Source organism: Delphinus delphis, chromosome 2 (assembly GCF_949987515.2).
Source record: "Delphinus delphis chromosome 2, mDelDel1.2, whole genome shotgun sequence".
Taxonomy (NCBI): Eukaryota; Metazoa; Chordata; class Mammalia; order Artiodactyla; family Delphinidae; genus Delphinus; species Delphinus delphis.
Genome location: NC_082684.1, coordinates 13,511,974 through 13,536,153, shown reverse-complemented (window position 1 = coordinate 13,536,153; position 24,180 = coordinate 13,511,974). Strand labels below are relative to the sequence as shown.

At 41.4% G+C, this 24,180-nt stretch overlaps 1 protein-coding gene across 2 annotated transcripts in view; it reads right to left on the bottom strand.

Annotated features, from left to right (window-relative positions):
• RPS6KA5 (ribosomal protein S6 kinase A5) overlaps positions 1-23,684 on the bottom strand; it is a 182,518-nt gene extending 158,834 nt beyond the window's left edge. For both annotated transcript variants that reach the window (XM_060004044.1, XM_060004043.1), the window contains exon 1: positions 23,325-23,684. In XM_060004044.1, the coding sequence (XP_059860027.1) occupies positions 23,325-23,430 (106 nt within the window). In that variant the 5' untranslated portion in view covers positions 23,431-23,684. The remainder of the gene's footprint in view (positions 1-23,324) is intronic.
• Between the last annotated feature and the right edge of the window lie 496 nt (positions 23,685-24,180).

Sequence of the window (24,180 nt, the reverse complement as noted above, 5' to 3'; positions counted from 1 at the left end):
TGAGCCTGAGTTCCTCCCAAAAGCAGAGAATCAGAAAAGGACCTGGAAATAGGTAAATTCTTTGGAAAGAGAAGGACCAAGGAGGCTGAAACTGGAAAGGAGCTGGAGTCAATACAAGTGTAGCTTATTGAGATGCTCACTGCTCTGGGCAACTGGAGCTCAATCTTGCCAAGACTCTCTGAGGAATGATTGGAAAGCTCTTAGATCTGTCTGTGCAAAGACAGGGAAAAGCATTTCTCCACTGGCTCCTGCCCCCTCTGGTTAAGGGCTGCCCTAGGGGGAGCATTAACTTCCAGGCACTTCCAGGCTGAACAAGCCTCTGTGCCCTCCTATCTGTATCTCCTGCTGGGTGGACCTTGGAGAAGCCCTGGAGCAGAAAGGAAAAGATGTATACTTGAGGAAAAGTGAGTACACTTGAGGTAAGACACTGTCGGGCAAAGTGAGTCAAGGCCTGCATGGAAGAGTATGAAGATGATGTGAGGTGGTGCTTCAGAGGCAACTTATAGAGTGCAGCTCAGATCCCCTCCTGCTTCCATTAAATGTAAATCAGTCATTGAATATACATGTATCAAATCAGCACTGTACACCTTAAACTTACACAATGTTATATGTCAGTTATATCTCAATAAAGCTGGAAAATAAATAAATCTGTCATTAAGTCTTTTTTTGTTTTACTTTGTTATTGTATTTTATTTTTTTATACAGCAGGTTCTTATTAGTTATGTATTTTATTTTTTATTTATATATTTAATTTTTTGCAGTACACGGGCCTCTAACTGTTGTGGCCTCTCCCGTTGCGGAGCACAGGCTCCGGACGTGCAGGCTCAGCAGCCATGGCTCACGGGCCCAGCTGCTCCGCGGCATGTGGGATCTTCCCGGACCGGGGCACGAACCCGTGTCCCCTGCATCGGCAGGCGGACTCTCAACCACTGCGCCACCAGGGAAGCCCAGTTATGTATTTTATACATATTAGTGTATATATGTCAACCCCAATCTCCCAATTGGTCATTGAGTCTTAAAGGATGAACTAATATTGCTACTACTTAATAGTGACAGTGAGGAACTTATCTTGAACTCAAGGGCTTTACTAGGATTTTTCTTGTTACTTCTGACCTAGTGAACAATGCTCAAGAGGCATCTGCAGCAACGACAGTCCAACAAAGGCAAGGCAACTGAAGGCTAAGATCCATCAGAGATTAAGGTCTAAATCATACAAGACAAGTAACATCCTGGTTGGTGGTCCATCTTTCTGGCCCCATGACCTATTAGCCATCACCCCAGAGCTCGGTGGGTCAGGGCACCTTGAATGCCACTCTGGCCCATGACGGTAATGACATCCACCTTGCCCCTGATGGTAAGGAACACGATGTGGCCTCTGTTATTCCACAACCCCATCATTTCTGTGGATACTGGGGAGCCCAGTTCCATGAAAGCATCCCCTATCAGCCTCAGCCAGTCTCCCTTCAACAGTGCATTCTGTATTACCTTAGAGAATGAGATGTTTTCTTTGGACCCTCCTAAGGAACATGGTCTGAAAGTGTGTTCTCCAGTCTCACATGATAAATCCACTCTAATATCCTCTTGAGACTTCACCTAAATACTCTGCCAACGCAGTTCTTGCATATTTACTGTACTGTAGGTCATATTCATGTCCAAGCTTCAAGAAACCATCCCAGCAGTATATAAGGAGGAGGTTACCAGGGTATTAAATCCTGAGTTATGAATAGTGGTCCTATATTAATAAATTCTCCCCTGTCCAGTCTTATTATTCTGCCACTCCTGGTCCAATACCTTCAAGATCCACCCCGCCCCAAGCCCCCTGCATGCTCCTCCTGTTCCTATCAGTAGATATTAGCCAGGACCTGGAATTATTTGCCTGAGTATCTTCTCCCTGATTAGATTATGCTGAGATTGCGTCTAGTTATTGTTCTGGAGGCAACAGAGGTAAGGGATGGGACATATTCTAAGGAGAACGTGCATCATCTCGAGAGGCATCCACCTCAGTGGGATCTTTGCATGGTCTCCAAACAAGAGAAGGCTGTTCTCTTCTAACAAGGCATTGACTCTGCCTGTCCAGAGGATTCAGGGAAATTCAGGGGTTCAAGGTTCTCAGGCTTATCCACCCGGATGGTCCCATATAAGATCTTAGGGTCCTACTCATTGGGGCACTGACTTTCGCCCTGAATACCTATCAAGAGTGTATAGGGGAGGCAGAACCACTATGAACCATACAGAATGAGTAACATATAGCGGTTTGACCTCACACAGGTATCGGAGGTAAACAGTCTATGTAAGACTGTTGCTTCTGCGTCTAGAGCCGAGCCTGAAGACATCAGGGCAGACAGTTGGAAACGAAAGATGGATAAGAGGTGGAAAGGAGCAAAGAGAAACTGGAATCCCAAAGACAATCTGGAACCCATGAAACCAAATAAGAACCCATGTCTGTCTCTCACTACCTATGTGCCTCCAACTCTGATGATGCAGGTAACTGCCGAAAAGCTCCGCACGCTGGCCCAGGATTCTAAGAAGCTGATGGAGGTGATCCAACAGGAGCTAAAGGAGCTGCAAGCCTGGCCAGAGCTGAGGCCTAGCTAAAGCTCTACACCAACAGTATGACACAGCGGATCAACAACAATGTGTGGGAGTCTAGTACCAACCTTCATATGTAAAAGAAATACGGCTGCTGCTTCGCTTCCGCCTTTAAATCTCCCACAAAATGTCCAGAGCCCAGAAGGGAGTTCAGGGAAATGGAATTCCAGTGTAGCTCAACTGACACAGTATAGACAAACCCAAAGAAGGTATAGAGCTCTACCGCCCTTAGGACAAAATCCTGGGCCTCCTTTTTTAGCATCATCTGTCCTATGGCTGCAGGCGATGAGGCGCTTCTCAAATGCTGCCACAGAGGCCCTCTTTTCCCAGCGTGCCCTGCATTGATGACTAGCTGATCTAAGTCTGCCATTTTCTTGTTTTCAAGGTTTCCAAAGGTGAAATAGGTCAGTCAACTTCAGTCTTTCCAATTACCATACCACTCAAGTCCCAGAGCCATGGCATAACCCAAAACTAACCTTCCATGCGGGGCTAGTCCCAATCCCCATGCCCTGCAGTGGGGGTCTTAGTAACTGTTCTGTCACACATGCCGAGGTTCTCACCCCCCACTACTGCCAGCAATGTGTCTTTGTTGCAGTCTCACCCGTAGGTGATCCACTCCAATGTCCCGTCCAAGGTATGCTTTCTAGAGCCACTTTAGATACTGCAGTTCTAGTAGTTCTTAGCCGGGACTCACGTGCAAGCGGTTTATTTGGAAGGTAATCCCAGTGAGAAGGAGTGAGGAAGAACTCAAGAGAGTGAAAGAGAGAAAAAGAAAAAGCCAATACAAGGATGCATTATCAACTCAATCTAATGTGGACCTTTTGAGGAACTTACGGGATGACTCTCAGAATTCTCCACTTTAGGATCAATACAGAGAAACACTTAGAGTCGTCCCTTGGTGTTCACAGGGGAATTGGTTCCAGGAGCCTTTTCCTCCACCAAAATCATCTGAGGATGCTCAAGCCCCTTAAATAAAATGGTGTAGTATTTGCATATAACCTACACAATCCTCCCATATACTTTTTTTTTAACATCTTTATTGGAGTATAATTGCTTTACAATGTTGTGTTAGTTTCTGCTGTATAACAAAGTGAATCAGCCATACGCATACATATATCCCCATCTCTCTTCCCTCTTGCATCTCCCTCCCACCCTCCCTATCCCAGCCCTCTAGGTGGTCACAGGCTGATCTCCCTGTGCTAGGCGGCTGCTTCCCACTAGCTATCTGTTTTACATTTGGTAGTGTGTATACATCAATGCTACTCTCACTTTGTCCCAGCTTACACTTCCCCCTCCACGTGCCCTCAAGTCCATTCTCTACGTCTGCGTCTTTATTCCTGTCCTGCCCTTAGGCTCATCAGAACCATTTTTTTTTTATTCCATATATATGTGTTAGCATACGATATTTGTTTTTCTCTTTCTGACTTACTTCACTCTGTATGACAGACTCTAGCTCCATCCACCTCACTACAAATAACTCAATTTCGTTTCTTTTTATGGCTGAATAATATTCCATTGTATATATGTGCCACATCTTCTTTATCCATTCACCTGTCAATTGACACTTAGGTTGCTTCCATGTCTTGGCTATTGTAAATAGAGCTGCAATGAACATTGTGGTACATGAGTCTTTTTGAATTATGGTTTTCTCAGGGTATATGCCCAGTAGTGGGATTGCTGGGTCGTATGGTAGTTCTATTTTTAGTTTTTTAAGGAACCTCCATACTGTTCTCCATAGTGGCTTTATCAATTTACATTCCCACCAAGAGTGCAAGAGGGTTCCCTCTTCTCCACACCCTCTCCAGCATTTATCATTTGTAGATTTTTTGATGATGGCCTTTCTGACCAGTATGAGGGGATACCTCATTGTGGTTTTGATTTGCATTTCTCTAATGATTAGTGATGTTGAGCATCCTTTCATGTGTTTGTTGGCAATCTGTATATCTTCTTTGGGGAAATGTCTATTTAGGTCTTCTGCCCATTTTTGGATTGCGTTGTTTTTTTAATATTCAGCTGCATGAGCTGCTTGTATATTTTGGAGATCAATCCTTTGTCAGTTGCTTCATTTGCAAATATTTTCTCCCATTCTGAGGGCTGTCTTTTCGTCTTGTTTATGGTTTCCTTTGCTGTGCAAAAGCTTTGAAGTTTCATTAGGTCCCATTTGTTTATTTTTGTTTTTATTTCCATTTCTCTAGGAGGTGGGTCAAAAAGGATCTTGCTGTGATTTATGTCATAGAGTGTTCTGCCTATGCTTTCCTCTAAGAGTTTGATAGTGTCTGGCCTTACATTTAGGTCTTTAATCCATTTTGAGTTTATTTTTGTGTATGGCATTAGGAAGTGTTCTAATTTCATTCTTTTACATGTAGCTGTACAGTTTTCCCAGCACCACTTATTGAAGTGGATGTCTTTTATCCATTGTATACTCTTGCCTCCTTTATCAAAGATAAGGTGACCATAGGTGCGTGGGTTTATCTCTGGGCTTTCTATCCTGTTCCATTGATCTATATTTCTGTTTTTGTGCCAGTATCATACTGTCTTGATTACTATAGCTTTGTAGTATAGTCTGAAGTCCAGGAGCCTGATTCCTCCAGCTCCGTTTTTCTTTCTCAAGATTGCTTTGGCTATTTGGGGTCTTTTGTGTTTCCACACAAATTGTGAAATTTTTTGTTCCAGTTCTGTGAAAAATGCAATTGGTAGTTTGATAGGGATTGCATTGAATCTGTAGGTTGCTTTGGGTAGTATAGTCATTTTCACAATGTTGATTCTTCCAACCCAAGAACATGGTATATCTCTCCATCTGTTTGTATCGTCTTTAATTTCTTTCATCAGTGTCTTATAGTTTTCTGTATACAGGTCTTCTGTCTCTGTAGGTAGGTTTATTCCTAGGTATTTTATTCTTTTTGTTGCAATGGTGAATGGGAGTGTTTCCTTAATTTCTCTTTCAGATTTTTTATCATTAGTGTATAGGAATGCAAGAGATTTCTGTACATTAATTTTGCATCCTGCTACTCTACCAAATTCATTGAATAGTTCTAGTAGTTTTCTGGTAGCATCTTTAGGATTCTCTATGTATACTATCATGTCATCTGCAAACAGCGACAGTTTTACTTCTTCTTTCCCAATTTGTATTCCTTTTCTTTCTTTTTCTTCTCTGATTGCTGTGGCTAAAACTTCCAAAACTATGTTGAGTAACAGTGGTGAGAGTGGGCAACCTTGTCCTGTTCCTGATCTTAGAGGGAATGGTTTCAGTTTTTCACCACTGAGAACAATGTTGGCTGTGGGTTTGTCATATATGACCTTTATTATGTTGAGGTAGGTTCCCTCTATGCCCACTTTCTGGAGAGTTTTTACCATAAATGGGTGTTGAATTTTGTCAAAAGCTTTTTCTGCATCTATTGAGATTATCGTATGGTTTTTATCCTTCAATTTGTTAATATGGTGTATCACATTGATTGATTTGCATATGTTGAAGAATCCTTGCATTCCTGGGATAAACTCCACTTGATCATGGTGTACGATCCCTTTAATGTGCTATTGGATTCTGTTTGCTAGTATGTTGTCAAGGAGTTCTGCATCTATGTTTATCAGTGATACTGGCATGTAGTTATTTTTGTGTGTGTGACATCTTTGTCTGGTTTTGGTATCATGGTGATGGTGGCCTCATGGAATGAGTTTGGGAGTGTTCCTCCCTCTGCTATATTTTGGAAGAGTTTGAGGATAGGTGTTAGCTCTTCTCTAAATGCTTGATAGAATTTGCCTGTGAAGCCATCTGGTCCTGGGCTTTTGTTTGTTGGAAGATTTTTAATCACATTTTCAATTTCAGTGTTCGTGATTGGTCTATTTATATTTTCTATTTCTTCCTAGTTCAGTCTCAGAAGGTTGTGCTTTTCTAATAATTTGTCCATTTCTTCCAGGTTGTCCATTTTATTGGCAAATAGCTGCTTGTAGTAATCTCTCATGATCCTTTGTATTTCTGCAGTGTCAGTTGTTACTTTTCCTTTTTCATTTCTCATTCTGTTGATTTGAGTCTTCCCCTTTTTTTCTTGATGAGTCTGGATAATGGTTTATCAATTTTGTTTATCTTCTCAAAGAACATGCTTTTAGTTTTATTTATCTTTGCTATTGTTTCCTTCATTTCTTTTTCATTTACTTCTGATCTGATCTTTATGATTTCTTTCCTTCTGCTAACTCTGGGGTTTTTGTTCTTCTTTCTCTAATTGCTTTAGGTGTAAGGTTAGGTTGTTTATTTGAGATTTTTCTTGTTTCTTGAGGTAGGATTGTATTGTATAAACTTCCCTCTCAGAACTGCTTTTGCTGCATCCCATAGGTTTTGGGTCATTGTGTTTTCATTGTCTTTTGTTTCTAAGTATTTTTTGATTTCCTCTTTTACCTCTTGGTTATTTAGTAGCGTACTGTTTAGCCTCCATGTGTTTGTATTTTTTACAGTTTTTTTTTTTTCCCTGTAATTGGTATCTAGTCTCATAGCGTTGTGGCCAGAAAAGATAGTTGATACGATTTCAATCTTCTTAAATTTACCAAGGCTTGATTTGTGACCCAAGATATGGTTTATCCTGGAGAATGTTCCATAAGCACTTGAGAAGAAAGTGTGTTCTGTTGTTTTTGGATGGAATGTCCTATAAATATCAATTAAGTCCATCTTGTTTAATGTATCATTTAAAGCTTGTGTTTCCTTATTTATATTCATTTTGGATGATCTGTCCATTGGTGAAAGTGGGGTGTTAAAGTCCCCTACTATTATGGTGTTACTGTCGATTTCCCCTTTTATGGCTGTTAACATTTGCCTTATGCATTGAGGTGCTCCTATGTTGGGTGCATATATATTTATAATTGTTATACCTTCTTCTTGGATCAATCCCTTGATCATTATGTAGTGTCCTTCTTTCTCTCTTCTAATAGTCTTTATTTTAAAGTCTATTTCGTCTGATACGAGAATTGCTACTCCAGCTTTCTTTTGATTTCCATTTCCATGGAATATCTTTTTCCATCCGCTCACTTTCAGTCTGTATGTGTCCCTAGGTCTGAAGTGGGTCTCTTGTAGACAGCATATATACCGGTCTTGTTTTTGTATCCATTCAGCCAGTCTATGTCCTTTGGGTTTTGTTTTTTTTTTTTGGCGGTACGCGGGCCTCTCCCATTGTGGAGCACAGGCTCCGGACGCGCAGGCTCAGCGGCCATGGCTCACAGGTCCAGCCGCTCCGCAGTATGTGGGATCCTCCCGGACCAGGGCACGAACCCGCGTCCCCTGCATCGGCAGGCGGACTCTCAACCACTGCACCACCAGGGAAGCCCCAGTCTATGTCTTTTGGTTGGAGCATTTAATCCATTTACATTTAAGGTAATTATCAATATGTATGTTCCTATTACCATTTTCTTAATTGTTTTGGATTTGTTATTGTAGGTCTTTTCCTTCTCTTGTGTTTCCTGCCTAGAGAAGTTCCTTTAGCATTTGTTGTAAAGCTCATTTGGTGGTGCTGAATTCTCTTAACTTTTGCTTGTCTGTAAAGGTTTTAATCTCTCTGTAGAATCTGAATGAGATCCTTGTTGGGTAGAGTAATCTTGGTTGTAGGTTTTTCCCTTTCATCACTTTACATATATCCTGCCACTCCCTTCTGGCTTGCAGAGTTTCTGCTGAAAGATCAGCTGTTATCCTTATGGGGATTTCCTTGTATGTTATTTGTTGCTTTTCCCTTGATGCTTTTAATATTTTTCTCTTTGTATTTAATTTTTGATAGTTTTATTAGTATGTGTCTCGGCATGTTTCTCTTCGGGTTTATCCTGTATGGGACTCTCTGCACTTCCTGGACTTGACTGACTATTTCCTTTTCCATGTTAGGGAAGTTTTCAACTATAATCTCTTCAAATATTTCCTCAGACCCTTTCTTTTTCTCTTCTGGGACCCCTATAATTCGAATGTTGGTGCGTTTAATGTTGTCCCAGAGGTCTCTGAGACTGTCCTCAATTCTTTTCATTCTTTTTTCTTTATCCTGCTCCCTGGCAGTTATTTCTACCATTTTATCTCCCAGCTCACTTATCCATTCTTCTGCCTCAGTGATTCTGCTATTGATTCCTTCTAGAGTATTTTTAATTTCAGTTATTCTGTTGTTCATAACTGTTTGTTTGCTCTTTAGTTCACCTAGATCCTTGTTAAATGTTTCTTGTATTTTCTCTATTCTGTTTCCAAGATTTTGGATCATCTTTACTATCATTACTCTGAATTCTTTTTCAGGTAGGTTGCCTATTTCATCTTCATTTATTTGGTCTTGTAGGTTTTTACCTCGCTCCTTCGTCTGTAACATATTTTTTTGTCATTTTTTTTTTTCTTGATGGGTGGGGCTGTATTCCTGTCTTACTGGTTGTTTTGCCTGAGGCGTCCAGCACTGGTGTTTGCAGGAAGTTGGATAGAGCCAGGTCTTGGTGCTGAAATTAGGGTCTCTGGGAGGCCTCACTCCAATTAATAGTCCCTGGGGTCTGAGGTTCTCTGTTAGCGTTTTGGACTCAGAGCTCCCACCACAGGAGCTCGGGCCTGACCTCCAGCCTGGGAACCAAGATCCCGCAAGCTGGTCATGGTAGCTAGGGTTCCGGCAGGATTAAAACCTGCAAAGTTGGAGGAAAAAGCACCCTTCAACATGAGAGTATGCGGTTCCTGAAGGCTACCCAGATGTCTTACATTCAGTAGGCAGTTGGGCGTAACTGATAAGGAACTCAAGAAAGAGACCTAAGCTGAAAATAGAGCCTTGGATGGTAGTCCAAGCCATGATATTTGATTTCCCAGGAAGAGTATATGCAGAGTTAGAGGAAAAGAGGGCTGACAACAGACTACCAGTATGTAAGAGACAAGCAGAGGGATGGAGACCAGTGAAAGAGGGAGGTGGGGCAGTCAGCGACAGAGCAGAGCCAGGAGGAAGAGCACAGTATCACTGGGTAAAGGAAGGGCAGAGCCCATGCTCAAGCGCCAACCACTCTAAAGGGGTTCAGTAAGATTAAGCAGAGACATTTCCACCAGATTATGAGAACCGGGAGACATTAGTAACTTTAGAGAGAACACTTTTGGTGGGGAGATTGAGTTGGAAGCCTGATGGTACAGCACATCAGAGTGAACAGAAGATAAAGAAGCAGAAACAGCTGGTATAAACTGCTCTCTCAACATCTGGTGGGAAAGGGAATGATAGCAAAAACTAGAGAGCCACGGAGGATTTTTTTTGTTGTTAACAAGATGGTTCAACTGTGTTTGTGGGAAGAGGAGCCTGAGGATCAGGGAAAGAGGGGAAAAAATAGAGTGAGTTCTCTGAAGATTTCAAAAAGAGGTGTGAGAGCACAATATGACTCAATCATCTTCATTTAACATGCCTGGATTTGTTCTTCACATACCAACTAGGAAATACGTAGTTAGCATCTAATTTACTGGGACCAAACCAATGAAGTTGTAAAATAACTTTTCTTGTAAAACCTTGCATTTTCTTACTGAACACTGCAAAAACATAAGCATCTTGGACTAATTTAGTTTCAGTCAAAAGGTGACAATTGTATGCAGTGAGAAAAAAATCTTTCTCTGCTATTTCAGTTCTTTTTTCCCTTTTTGTCAGGGAGAAATAATTTATAAAACACTTTACCAGATAAACTCTCATTTGGGGGTGTCCAGCATTGTACTGACAGCACATATACAACTCTGAAATCTAAAATCTTTAACCCGTCTTCAGGGTCCAGTTAGCCCCATCCTGAGGACTACGTGAGACCTTGAAACTAAGCTAAGTGGCTAGCACATTAGTTTCCTTTTAACTGCGCTGTGGTAAGCTATTCTGAAGCTGTTTAGATTTGTGGTTGGGCCTCAAACCATGTCTCTGGACAACATTCTGCTGGAGGCAGAACAAAGTTTTATTTAATATCTGTGTACTTTAAAACAACGCTGCCCACTTTTTCTCTTATTGCTGGGGTCACTTGCCCTTAAGACTCACTGTACTTTTGGTGTATAAACAGCAGTGTTTACTTATCCAATTGATTCTGCAATTACATGATTGAGCCAATATGAAAACTGAGTCAATAAGAAATGTTTATAAAGCAATAACAACCAGGCTTTTTTTTCCAATACATGTACCAAATAAATTTAACTAGGAAGAACTGAACTAAATATAAAACACTTCAAAAAGAAGAAAAAGAACATTATGCTTACTAAGAGTTTTGGCATGATCCAGAGAACATGTTCAGGGAATGACCTCTGTGGAAAGCACGGAAGCATTTTAATGGCTATGCCTGAAAACCTCTTTCTGTACGTTGTTCTACAACATTCTACCATAAAATTTCATCTTATAGTACGTGAATTCTGTGTCATGACTTCCCTGGTGGTCCAGTGGATAAGACTCCGTGCTCCCAGTGCAGGGGTCCGGGGTTCAATCCCTGGTCGGGGAACTAGATCCTGCATGCATGCTGCAACAAAGATCCCACGTGCCGCAACTAAGACCCGGTGCAGCCAAAATTAATTAATTAATTAATTACTTATTGAATTCTGTGTCAACTTTTTGTGTTTTTCTTTATCTAAAAAAATTTTAAAGGCCAGAATAACACTGTTTTAAAACAATGAAGCTATTTTTCTCTTCTTGAATAAAGAATTGCCTTTCTTCACAATTCAAAGAAGAAACAAAAAATCCAGGTGCTCAAAACTCCTGTTATCTTCCTGCCACCAAATCTACAAATGCACCTGTATCCGCCCCCTCTTCCCTTATCATAATAGAAGCAATGGGCCTTCTCCTAGCAGAGGCCAATTGCCGCCCTCCGATCCCCATGTCCCCCTTCTCAGGGACCTTGATCCTCTCAGCTATCCCCTCTTGTTTTGTATTTTCAGTATCTCTTTCTGTTTCTCCCTCTCTCTCTTTCTCTGTAATGGATTCACACTAAATGTGTTCTAGCATCACTCATCTTAAAATAACAAAAAGTAACCCTCCCCCTGAACCACACATTCCCCTCTGGTTAAGTCGGAACCAAGCCTCTCAAAAGTTTTCACTTGCAGCCACTCCTCAACCCATTCCAATCTGGCCTCTCCCACCAAATCTCCACTAAAATTGCCCTTGATAAGGTCATTACCTGCTCAGTCAAATCTGACACATAACCTTTGAAGCACTTTTTCCTCCTTGCCTTCCCCAACACCACAACTTTTCTAGGTTTTCTTCTGGGTTTTTTTCTGGCTGTTCCTCCTCTGTATTCTTTCTCAGCAACTCCTTTCTGATCCGTCCTCTACATTTTGGAGTTTTCAGGGCCCAGTTCTGAGTCCTCTTCCTTTTTCCATTTGACAATTTCTCATAAGATGATCTCTCTACACCTGGGCTTTAAAGTCATCTAAATGCCAGTGATGCTAGAATTTCTACCTGCAGCCCAGACATCTTTTCTGGGCTCCAGACCCATGTCCCACTGATGAATGAAAGCACAATAGTTTAGATGAGCCTGGGGGCCAGACCACTTGGGCTTCAAAACTAGTCCTTCTACTTACTTCCGGGGTGATCCTGTGCAAGTTGGTGACCTTTACAGTTTCCCCCATCTGTAAAATTAGAATAATAATAACAGTACTTACTTCATAAGTGATTGTGTGGATTAAGCGAGTTGATAAAAGCACCTATTGATCCTTTGTAGCACATAGCAAGGTTTCATTACCATGATTACTATTACCATATGTGTCCATTAGAATATGTCAAAGGTATCTCAAAACTTGACCTGTATACAACTGGGTCCTATCTTTTCCGCCCACTCCAAATGCAACTCCCCTGGTTCACCATCTGTGAGTTCTAAGGCAGAATTCTAAGATGACCCCAATGACCCTTTGCATGACCTCCTTCCCTTCAGTGACTGAATATGATGAAATATCACTCTTAGGATAAAGGGATTTTGTTGCAGATGTAATTAAGGTCCCAACTCAGTTGACCTCACGATGGGAAGATTGTCTAGGTAGTCTGATCTAATCACATGAAGCCCAGAGAAGATCTGGAAGTCAGAGAGTCAAAGCACGGGAAGCATGTGACACACCTTTGATGCCTGAAGATGGAGGGGCCAAATGAGAAGGAATGCAGACGGCCTCTACCAGCTGACAAAGGCCCCCGGCCGACAGCCATCAAGGAAACTGAGACCTCAGACCAATGACTACAGGAACACAAATCTGGCAACTACAGCAATGAGCTTAGAAGTGGACTTTCACCCAGAGCCTCCAGACAAGCACTGTGTCTGGCTACCATCTTAATTTCAGCCATGCCATGGAAAATTTTAACTTACCAAATTGTGAGCTGATAAATGGGTGCTATTACAAGCCGCTAAGTTTGTGGTGATCTGTTATGCGGCCACTGAAAATTAATACACCATTTGAACAAATGGTACCTTCAAACATATGTTTGTTCCAGCTCGAAAATCCCATATCACTACCACACCAAGTTCTGCTGATTCTGTCTCCTAAATATATCTCAAGTATATTCATGATTCTTAATCTCTAATTGTTACCCAATCCAAACTTGTATATTCCATCTGAACTTCAGCAATAGCCTCCTAACTGGTCTCCCTTCAGACAACCTTTCCTTCCATCCTCCTCACAGCAAGGGAGTCATTTTTTACAGTACAAAACTAATCTCTGAAAAATCCTTCAACAGCTTCACACTGCACTCAGGATAACGCCTGAATGCCTCATCATCACCTACAGAACCCTGCACGAACAGCCCTGGCTACCTTCTCAGCCCCGTTTCCTGTGACTTTCCTGCTTGGACACGATGCTCAAGCCACAGAGACCTTTCTTCCAGTAACCCCAGTGTGCCAAGCCATTTCCCACTTCAGGGCCATCTGTGTTACTTCCTTTGTCAGAAATGCTTAACCTCCCCCCCTACTCTTCACCCCATGATAGCCAGGGCCTCAGCTTGAACATTCCCACTTCCCTCACCCATCCCCTGAGGCCCGGCCACCCTGTTAGACTCTCTCATAGAACCTGTACTTCTTCACCGTTTATCACAATTGCAATCATATGGTTAGTTGCATGATTATGTATTTAAGGTCCTTCTCTTAGGTATAGTTCAATGAAGGTAGAAGCCATGTCTAATTTGTTCCCTGCTAAAACCCAGCATCTGCTATGGTGCCAGGCACACAGTGTCAACAAATCCTTAATGGATGAATAAAACCGTGGCTGCTTTGCCCAACTTATACATGACAAAATTATGTCAAAGTTACAAGTTTGATTTGTGTGTGCCCATTAGATTTGTCCTACTCTAGCCCTAATTATGATGTTTCCTTACAAACAAAGGACAGTGGTATAAAGGAAAAATGGGCAACTTCATGGGAAAGGGTTAATGCAAATCTACTGCTAAGTGTTCATGCCCTCTTAATGCAACACCATTCATTTAGATATGAAGTGCAACATTATCCTTATTATGTATTTTAAATAGTTTTTCCTTTAGGAAAAACATATAATTCCACTCCAGTACCGAAGTGGTTTGAGGACAGAGTACTTCAGTTGACTGAATTTTCCTATTAATGATGGGATATTCCACTAATGTAGAAAACTGCCTGGTACAAAGACAGCCCTGTGTATGACTTCCACCATCCTGCCAATAAAATTTCTTTTTAAAAGTATGCCTTGATTTTATTGATTTCTCATTATGTATTTTTAAAAAACTCTAAAATGGTATTAATTAATCAGAGACCTCACTTTTTTTTCTTTTTAGAAGAAATATAAAAATAGCACGAACATCACAACAAAGATTTTATTTAAGAAGCAAAATACTGGGTAGAAAGTCAAATATCTTTCCATATTGTCCATCTTACTCATGGTTTGTATCTATGTGTTTGTATATAAATGCATTTAATTATATATTTACCTAATTCCTGTCTTGGCCCAGAAAAGACTTAAGGCAAAATAACTAAAGCATAAGAAAAGAAGAAAGAAAAATAAGAAGAAAGATTAGGGACAGAAAATGACACCAGGAAGAGGCTCAAGATGCATGCCAGACCACAATTTTATGTGGTGTAGGCTTGAGATGTGAAGCATTCTAGCCACCAACTTGATAAAAGAGGTCTGCTCCAGGGATCCACTTCACAGCATTCCTATGAAAAACAGAAGAGCTGGTCAAAGCAGCTCAGCTAGACTTGGTACTAAGATCAGAAAGGAATGTCTTCTTGGGGATTCCCTAGAGACGACATCATTCTACTTCTACTAAGAATGACATTTGTTACCATTTTCTACTAAATAGTTGTCTAAATGACTAACTGCTTCATATTGTTATCCTATTCAGTTACCCAAGCCTGAGGCAAAATTATCTCGTGGTTCATCCAATCTTAAGCAAGATGTGTTAGCTCCCTATTGCTGCTGTAAAAAATTACATAAACTTCATGGTTTATGAACAACATAAATCTGTCTTATTATAGTTCTAGAGATCATAAGTCTCAAACCAGGTCTTAAGGAGCTAAAATCAAGTGACAGTAGAGCTGCATTCCTTTTGGACACTCCAGGGGACTATCTTTTCTTCACCGTCTAGAGCCTGCTCACGTGCCTTGGCTCATGGCCCCCTTCCAGTAACGGCTTCAGTCCAATCTCTGATGCCACTGTTGCATCTTCTCTCCCTCTATTTCCATTCTCACAACACCTTCTCTCTGACCTGCCGACCTCCCTCTCATAAGGACCCTGTGATTACATTGGACCCACCTGGATAACTCCCCATCCTTAATCACATCTGCAAGGTCTCTTTGCCACGTACAGAAGCATTTACAGGTTAGGACATGGACATCTTGGGGAGAGGAGGTGCATTTTTCAGCCTACCACACAAGACTCTGTTTACCTGTTTGCAGCTACCTGCAATTTACAAATTGTAATGATGTGTCAGAAAAATAACAATGTAAGGCCCAATTTACATAATAACAGTAAAGCCACAAATGGAAAACTTAATCAAAAGTTTTTTTATTTCAAGAGTTAATCATAGGATTCTTTTAAGTACCAAGTTCACCTTCTTTATTCCAAATAATTTGATATACAAAAATATTATTTACACAATGTTTTGTCAGGAACACACTAGTTATATAAAAAGAAGCACACTGCCACAAAAACTTGAGTGTGAAAGAAATAAAACTGCAATACCAAGTACTGGGTCAAAAATCGGGAACTTTAACTCCCTAATCTCTCTGCAGTCACAGGGCAGTGTGCCTACTGGGTACTAAAAAAAAAAAAAAAAAGTGAACTAGCCAGCTCACTCACAACTTTAGGAAGGTATAAAGTCCAGAGAACTTCCTTGACTTTTTGGAGGAACCGATATAGCTGAACCCATGGGGGCACTGCTAGAGACAAACAAAATGAGGGCAAGATTCTATTTTAGACCCTATTCATCTTCCCTGAAAAACAAGAGGAATGTAGGAGTGCTCATACCACTGAGGTGCACCAAGATCTGTAAATCATTACAGGAGCTCAAAGGAGAAAACTGTGACAACCCCTCCCTCCCACAGCATTTTGGGATTGACATCTCTCAACAGTGTATTTAATTGTGAAGCTTCAGTCAACACATGATGCTATTATGCTAGATTTTCCCTAGAGGAATTTTCACCAAGCATTATCTTCTTTTTCAGGGTAAGAATTCAATCCTGCCCATCAGATCACTTATGTCTCCAGGAAGCTGAGATTTCATGATTTTTTTCTTGCTTTGCAGTACAGGTTAATGTTGGGTCTGATACAACAGTCGACTTGTCACCTGAGAAGCTTCCCACCAGCAACCCCCGCCCCCGTTATAGACTGCAAACACAAAATATACTTGAATCCCCCTTGATTTAAGGGCTGAGATGCCACTTACTTTGCCCAAATATATCATTTTCTTTTCTTTTTTAAATTAATTAATTTATTTATTTTTGGCTGCGTTGGATCTTTCTTGCTGCGCGTGGGCTTCTCTTGTTGCGGAGCACGGGCTCTAGGCACACAGGCTTCGGTAGTTGTGTCACGTGGGCTCAGTAGTTGTGGCTCACAGGCTCAAGAGTGCAGGCTCAGGAGTTGTGGCACACGGGCTTAGTTGTTCCACGGCATGTGGGATCTTCCCAGACCAGGGCTCGAACCTGTGTCCCCTGCATGGGCAGGCAGATTTTTAACCACTGCGCCACCAGGGAAGTCCTAGATCATTTTCTTAATCTCTAAAACTCATGGTAGAAATAAGAGATTTTCTTATAAGTCTAGGCTCTACAGAATTAAGATAGGGTACTATCAAAAACCTATTTATATTTTGACCATCCAATGTATCCTATAAAGCTAAAGATAGAGCACAAGTTCTGCCTACTCTTCTCAAGGTGAGGAAAGTGTGAAAAAAAGGGAAAAGTACAAACACAAAATATATTTATACATGTATAATATAAAAAGGAGAGCTGCATTGTTCTCACAGATAACTAAGATTGTCACTGAAATTTTTCTGTGTCTTTTTGTAGATAATCATTATGTTCCTAAAAAGTTACGTATAAGTAAAATCATTATAAATGGAATCATATTCAAAGAGTATCAGGGAATTCTTTTTCAATGGGATTCAATCATGAATCCTCTGGCAAAACAGAATTATCTTTTAAAGTAAATCAGCACTTCTGACTTTTGTCTATACCAAGATTTCCATAGAAGTTCCATTGAAGACCAACTTAATGCTGGTAAGTACTTTGGATATAACTCAGTCCAACACCTTTACTTTATGGATCAGTAAACTTAGGCTCAGAAAGGCGAAATGATTTATCTCAAGTCACACAGCAAGTTTGGGGCAGAGCCAGAAATATAATCCACCCTCAACCTCTGTTAGCCTTTACTTAGAAGACCCTAAGTATGGATGACAGCAATCAAATATGTACGATCTTTAATTGGAGGCAGAAATCAATCAAGCGTATTTTGGGGAAACCAGACGGAGACATCACAGAAAAACAAAACTAGAGACAAATACCTCTTATGAATATAGACACAGAAATCCTCTACAAAACACTAGCAAACTGAATCCAGCATGGTGTATAAAAAGAATTATACACATTACCAAGAGGGATTTATCCCAGGAATACAAGTTTGGCTTAACACTCCAAAATTAATTAATGTAATACACCTCATCAATAAAAACAAACAAAAAAACCACGTGATCATCTCCCTAAATGCAAATAAAAATCCGATGCCTTTTCATGATTAAAAACACCCAAACAAATTAGGAAGAGAATTTCCTCAATCTAATAAAGGGTATCTATGAAAAACCCACAGCTAACTTCATACTTAATGGTGAAAGACTAAAGCTTTCCCCCGCTAAGATCAGGAATAAGACAAGGATGTGTGCTTTCACCAATTCTATTGAATACTGTGCTGAAGGTTCTAGCCAAGACAATTAAGCAAGAAAACTAAATAAAAGGCATACACATTGGAAAGAAGTAAAACTATCTCTATTTGCAGATGACGTGATCTTGTAAGACATCCAATAAGAAAACATTAGAACTAATATACTAGTTAGGCAAGGTTGCAGGATACAAGATTAATATACAAAAATAAGTTATATCTCTATATACTTTTAGTGAATGATCCAAAAATTAAACTAAGAAAATAATTATTTTACAATAGCAGCAAAAAGAATAAAATATTTAGGAATAAATTTAACAAAAGAAGTATAAACATATAGTCTGAAAACTACAAAATGTTGAAAGAAATGAAAGAAGATCTAAATTAATGGAAAAATATTCCATGTTCATAAATCACAAGATTTAATATGTTAAGATGGCAACACTCCCAAAACTGATCTACAGATTTAATGTAATCCCTACCAGAATCATAGTTGGCTTCTTTGCAGAAATGTTGACAAGCTAATTCTAAAATTCATGTGGAAATTCAAGGGATCCAAAATAGCCAAAACAATTTTGAAAAAGAAGAACAAGGCTGGAAGACTCACAATTCCCAATATCAAAACTTACTAAAAAGTTACAGTAGTCAAAGCAGTGTGGTGATGGCATAAGGACAGACACAAAAATCAGTGGAATTGAATTGAGAGTCCAAAACTAAATCCATACATCTATAGTCAATTGATTTTTGACAAGAGTGCTGAGAAAACAAAATGGAAAAAGAATAGCCTTTCAACAAATGAAGCAAAAACCTAAATGTAACAGCTAAAATCATACAACCCTTAGAAGGAAACAGATATAAAATCTTTGTGACCTTGAATTAGTCAATGATTTCTTAGATACAATACCAAAAGTAAGAGAAAGAAAAGAAAAAAATTGGACTTCATCAAAATTAAAGACTATAGTGCTTCTAAGGTTATCACTGAGGAAAAAATAAAAGATAATCCACTTTATGGGAGAAAATATTTGTAAACCATGTATCTAAATACAGATCTAAGGGATCTGTATTTACAATACATAACTCATATCTCAATAATAAAAAAGACAAATTAACCAATTAAAAAGTGGGCAAAGGATCTGTATAGACATTTCTCCAAACATATACAAATGGCCCATGAGTACATGAAAAGATGCCCAACATCATTAGTCATTAGGAAACACAAATCAAAACTACAATGAGATACCACTTCATACTCACTAGGAATGGCTATAAGCAAAAAGACCTACAATAACAAGTGATGGCGAGGATATGGAGGAACTGGAGCCCTTGCTACTAGAACTGTAAAGCAGTGAAGTCACTTTGGAAAACTTAAGTTAAACATAGACTTACCACGTGATCCAATAATTTTACTCTTAATATGTACCCAAGACAAATGAAAACATAGGTCCATGCAGAAACTTGTACACAAATGTACATAGCAGCATTATTCACAACAACCAAAAGGTTGAAACAACCCAAATGTCAATCAAATGATGAATGGATAAAATACAGTACAACCACACAATGAAATATTACCTGTCAATTTAAAAAATGAAGTGCTTACACACATTACAAATGGATGAATCTTGAAAATACTATGTTTAGTAAAAGAAGCCAGTGATAAAAGAGCACATATTATAAAGTTCCATAATAAGAAATGTCCCTAGGCAAATACACAGAAAGTAGAATTAGCAGTTGCCTAGGGTTGGGGATGGGTTGTGGGCATGTGGAGTGACCGATATAAATGGGTAAGACGTTTCTTTTTAGGGTGATGGAAAGTTCTAAAATTAGATTGTGGTGATGGTTGTGTAACTATAAAATTTATTGAATTGTACACTTAAAACAAGTGGATTTTATGGTATGTAAATTATATCTCAAAAAAGCTGTTTAACAAAAAAAGACATTGCAGCTTCCCCATCCAATCACTTGTTCTGGGGGAGCCAGCTGTCATGTCATGAGGACATTCAAGCAGCCCTATGGAGAGGTCCACATAGCAAGGAACTGAAGCATCCTGCCAACAACATGTGAGTGAGCTGTCTTGGAAGGGAACCTCCTGCCCCAGACAAGTCTTCAGGTGAATGCAGTCGTGGCCAACATCGTGACTAAAACCTCATGAGAGACCCTGAGTTAGAACCATCAGGCTAAGCAACTCCTGAATTCCTGACCCACAGAAATCATGTTGCTTTAGGCCACTAAGTTTTGGCATAATTTGTTGCACAGCAATAGGTAACTAATACCCCTTCCTTGACCCTCTCCTCAGTGTTAGGCTCTCTCTCCTAATGACAGATATCTAAGGAAATGTCTTCCCAGCAACCCTTCCTCTTCTAAGAGTTTAGTTTCCCCCCCCCATCCATATGTTCACCATAGTAGCTGTCATGTTAGTAGAACATGATCCTATTCCCTGGCCTTAGCTGAACAATCCAAAAGTAGGCACCTTACCAAAGCCAGGCTAATAAAGTCCTTCGCTAATATTTTTGTACCTGAAGCTGATAAAAAGGCAGTGTCTCTCTGGTACCGAGAGCTGTAAGATATAAAACTTGGGGTCTGTCAATAGCCATGTTCCTTCCCACGTGGAAAAAGGTGAACAGCAGTGGAGAGGAATGAAGCCATCACATAGAGACAAGCAAAGAAGCAAAGATTCAAGATGGAGAGAGTACAGACAGCATCAGTCTCTGGTTCCAGGGATTCCTGATGCAACTCAGTCCTTTCAGTGGGAAGACCACACGTGTCTTGTAACCCCAGCATATAAAACAGAACTCAGTACATAAGAGGTAATGAAATACTTATTGAATAAATGAATAAGATAACCCTTCCAATAGTACCCCCTCTTTTTTGTTGCTGTGGTTCAACAGAGTTAGATTTGAAACCTAGAAGTCCTAAACCTCTTCTTTGCTAACTTTATACTCTGTATATCCTTCTATTATTACATTATGACAATATATCCTAATTACTGGTTTACATGGCCTCCTCCCCTACCATCAGAGGGCAAGAAATTTTCTCATTTTTTTGTATCATCAGTACCATTTAGCCTAGAAAACGGAAAGTGTCAAGAAATGTTTAACTGATCTAATCAATCCCTTACTCTTGTGATCTTCAGATTTGCATGCAACCAACATCTCCTGAGCGCCTAATCTGTGCCAACCAAACCAACAGTCTCATTCAATTTTCACACTCGGTAGATGAGAGAAGTGAGTGTGAAAGAGTTGAATTGACTTGCCCAAGTCTACATAGCTAGTAACTGGCAGAGCTGGGATTTGGAACCAGGTCTTCCAATTTCATGTCCAGGGATGCCATGCTACTTGGTCTACACTATTGGAACACTTTCCATGTTCTTATATGTAACTTGTTGCCTCTTCACTCATCCTACAGCAGACAATACAATGTTGAGCACAAACGGGCAATCGCCAGCTGCTGACTTGATATAACTATATGCTTGTCCACATTTTGAGAAGCAAGGGACCACATCAGATCAAATTACTTTGGTGCCTATTATAGCATCATGTGCTGACAGGGGCCCAGTTGGCTGAAGATGAGAGAATCTTTCAAGCTATATTTTAACAGTGTTTTTGACCACTATATCCGGTCAGTTGTTCCAGCGTTCAGCAATAAATCAAAGTGACTGTTCATTTCCTTTGACAGTTAACAGTACTAATGAATTCAGTATAATCTCACCATCCATCAGAAAAATTTCTAAAATGCAAGCTTGAAGCTGATGATTCACAGAGTAGAGAAGGGGAAATAAAGCAGTTCTCATTGTTTTCTACAAAACTAGCATTGTAAAAAAATTTTGAAAAACTAGTATTGTTTGCAAAATCCAGAAACTGAGCAGTTGGTTGACTACTAATAAAGTAGGTTGCTCCTTGGTCATTTAGCAAAAATCTGCTTGCTGCACCACTGTCAACTGCTGACGAGCATATGATTTCAAGTAGCTTTTGCTGTACAGAACGAGTCTACATACATAAATCAGTGAATCATTATGTAAGAAAAGAAAAAGAAATTCAAAATTTCCACACCAGAAAACACCTGACACTGAGCCTGGCAAAAATCAGATATTAATACTGAATAAATGTTTACTGAATAAATCATTGAATAACCCTTTGAAAACATCAGTTGTCTATTAAATTGAGAGAGAAAAATCAAACCAGCCAAACATACACAGGTTACATTAGGAACTCCAAAAAATTATGGAGTAACTGGCTCAAGATATATAACAAATTCACAATGACCAAAAAAAAAGATTTTAAGCCAATGTTTAAAAATGTTGAAATAAGTAAGCATGCATTTGACATCCCTCTTAAATTAAGTCACCACACTGGCACTCAGTGTAACGCTAACCAGCAATAACAAAAAAATAAAAGAACAGGTGACAGATCTAACTTTGCAATCTGTTCCAAACAGTTAACAAGGTGGTTGTTTCAAGGCACGCACTTGAAACCTGCTATTTAAGCTCTGTGTCTCCACAATAAAAGAATATCCCAATATGCCAAAGAAGCTGAATCAAAAGCCTTAATAAACACAAGAACATTTAATAGTAATAATGAACAATTCATTAAAATGTATTATCTGTTCAGAAGTGCAAAAGGATCTCTAATAGGAGACTGGGCTCCACATATATAAACCCAACCTATACTGATTAGTCCGAATAAGCATTTTCCAAAATGAACAACCCATAACGAATAACGTAACAAGTATAAAGCCTGGGACGACTCTAGTGATCGCAAACATCAGAACGTGAGCGCTTAAGCTGTATAGTTAGCCGCTTTTACCTACAGCTTCAAATTTACTGAGCCTTCTTCTCAAGAGACCTTTGAAAGAAATTTAAGGCCAAGTATAGTATTTCATGATGATTGCAAATAAAGGCACTCAGTCCCTGAGCCCGCGATCCCTCTTTATATCACTAGAGACTGGACTGCTGAAAAGGCCGGGGGAAAGCCACCCTTTCATCTTGCACAGGACCGCAGCACCTTAGGGACCCCTCTACGGAAGCAGAGCAGCGGAGAAGTGAGTCATGCTCCAAAACTAAGCGTCGTTCACCCTACACTGAGGAAGGCGCACCTTTCACCCTAGACAGGATGCAGTGACAGATGTGGCACCTGTGCGGGAAGGGGGCGCGAAGACATCCTCAGAGTCAGTGCCAACAGGCAGCTGTGGGCTGCTCCGCGGGCCCTAACGCCCCGCGCCCGCCGCTCATTCCCGGGCTGGGGAAAACTTTCCGCCAGCTCCCCTCGGGCGCGCCCCCACCTCCCGGGACCCCCGGGCTCCCGCCCCGTCCGGGAGGCCCCGCCCAGGGCCCGCCCCCCGCGCCCTCGGCACGGCCCCGTGACCCCAGCCCGAGCAGACCCCTGCGTGCCCTCAGGGCGCGCCCCCACGCCCAGTCCGGCCGGCAGAGGGCGGGGTCGCTCACCCGTCCGCAGCTCGTGCTTGACAGTGAGGAGCTGCTCTCCCCCGGCGCCGCCGTCCCTGCTGGTGTCTGTGGCGCCGCCACCGCCGCTGCCGCCCTCCTCCTCCATCTTCTCCCTTTCCCGATCCCGCGGGGTCCTCCGAGGGGACCCGGGAGACAGCGGACGCCCGGGCCCTCACAGCTCCCGCTGCAGCCCCAGGAGCCGAGGTGCGGCGGCTCCAGAACTCGGACGCCGAGACGAGTAGCTTTCCCGCTCTGGCCGCACGGCTAGCTCCTCCGCCTCCTCCCCCTTCGGCGGGCACCGCTAGTACCGCGCAACCAAACCGCCCTCTGCTTCACCGCCTCCTCCGTCAAGCTGCTCCGCCCACAGCCAGCAAGGTAGCCACAGCCATTCGAGCTGCCATCGCTTATTGGGCAGAGGGCGCGCGCATCTGTCAGCGCCGGCTCCCATTGGACAGTCGTCTCTGACGCGTCACGAACCGCCCCGCCCCTCTCCTCGAATTGTTGTTGCTTGGCGGAGTGGCAGGAGAGGGAGGAGCGCGACCGCTCCGATTGGTGAGACCGGAGTTCTGCCCCGCCCGTCTCCGCTGGTGCGCACGCGCAGTCAGAACGTTCCCGTCCCAGACATTCCCAGAACGGTCACACCCCTCATTCCCCAGCTTCGATCTGTTAGTAAACAGTGTCTAGTAGTCAGGAGGCGCTCGGGATCTGTGATTGGCTATTGCCGAAAGAGGCGGTGAGAGCTGATTGGAACGTTTGGTCCGCCAGTCACCGTGGACAGAGGAGGAGCTTAGAAGAAAGCACTTCTCACGCACGTGTTTGCAGACGTACCTGATGGTCCCTGGCAGCGATCCACAGG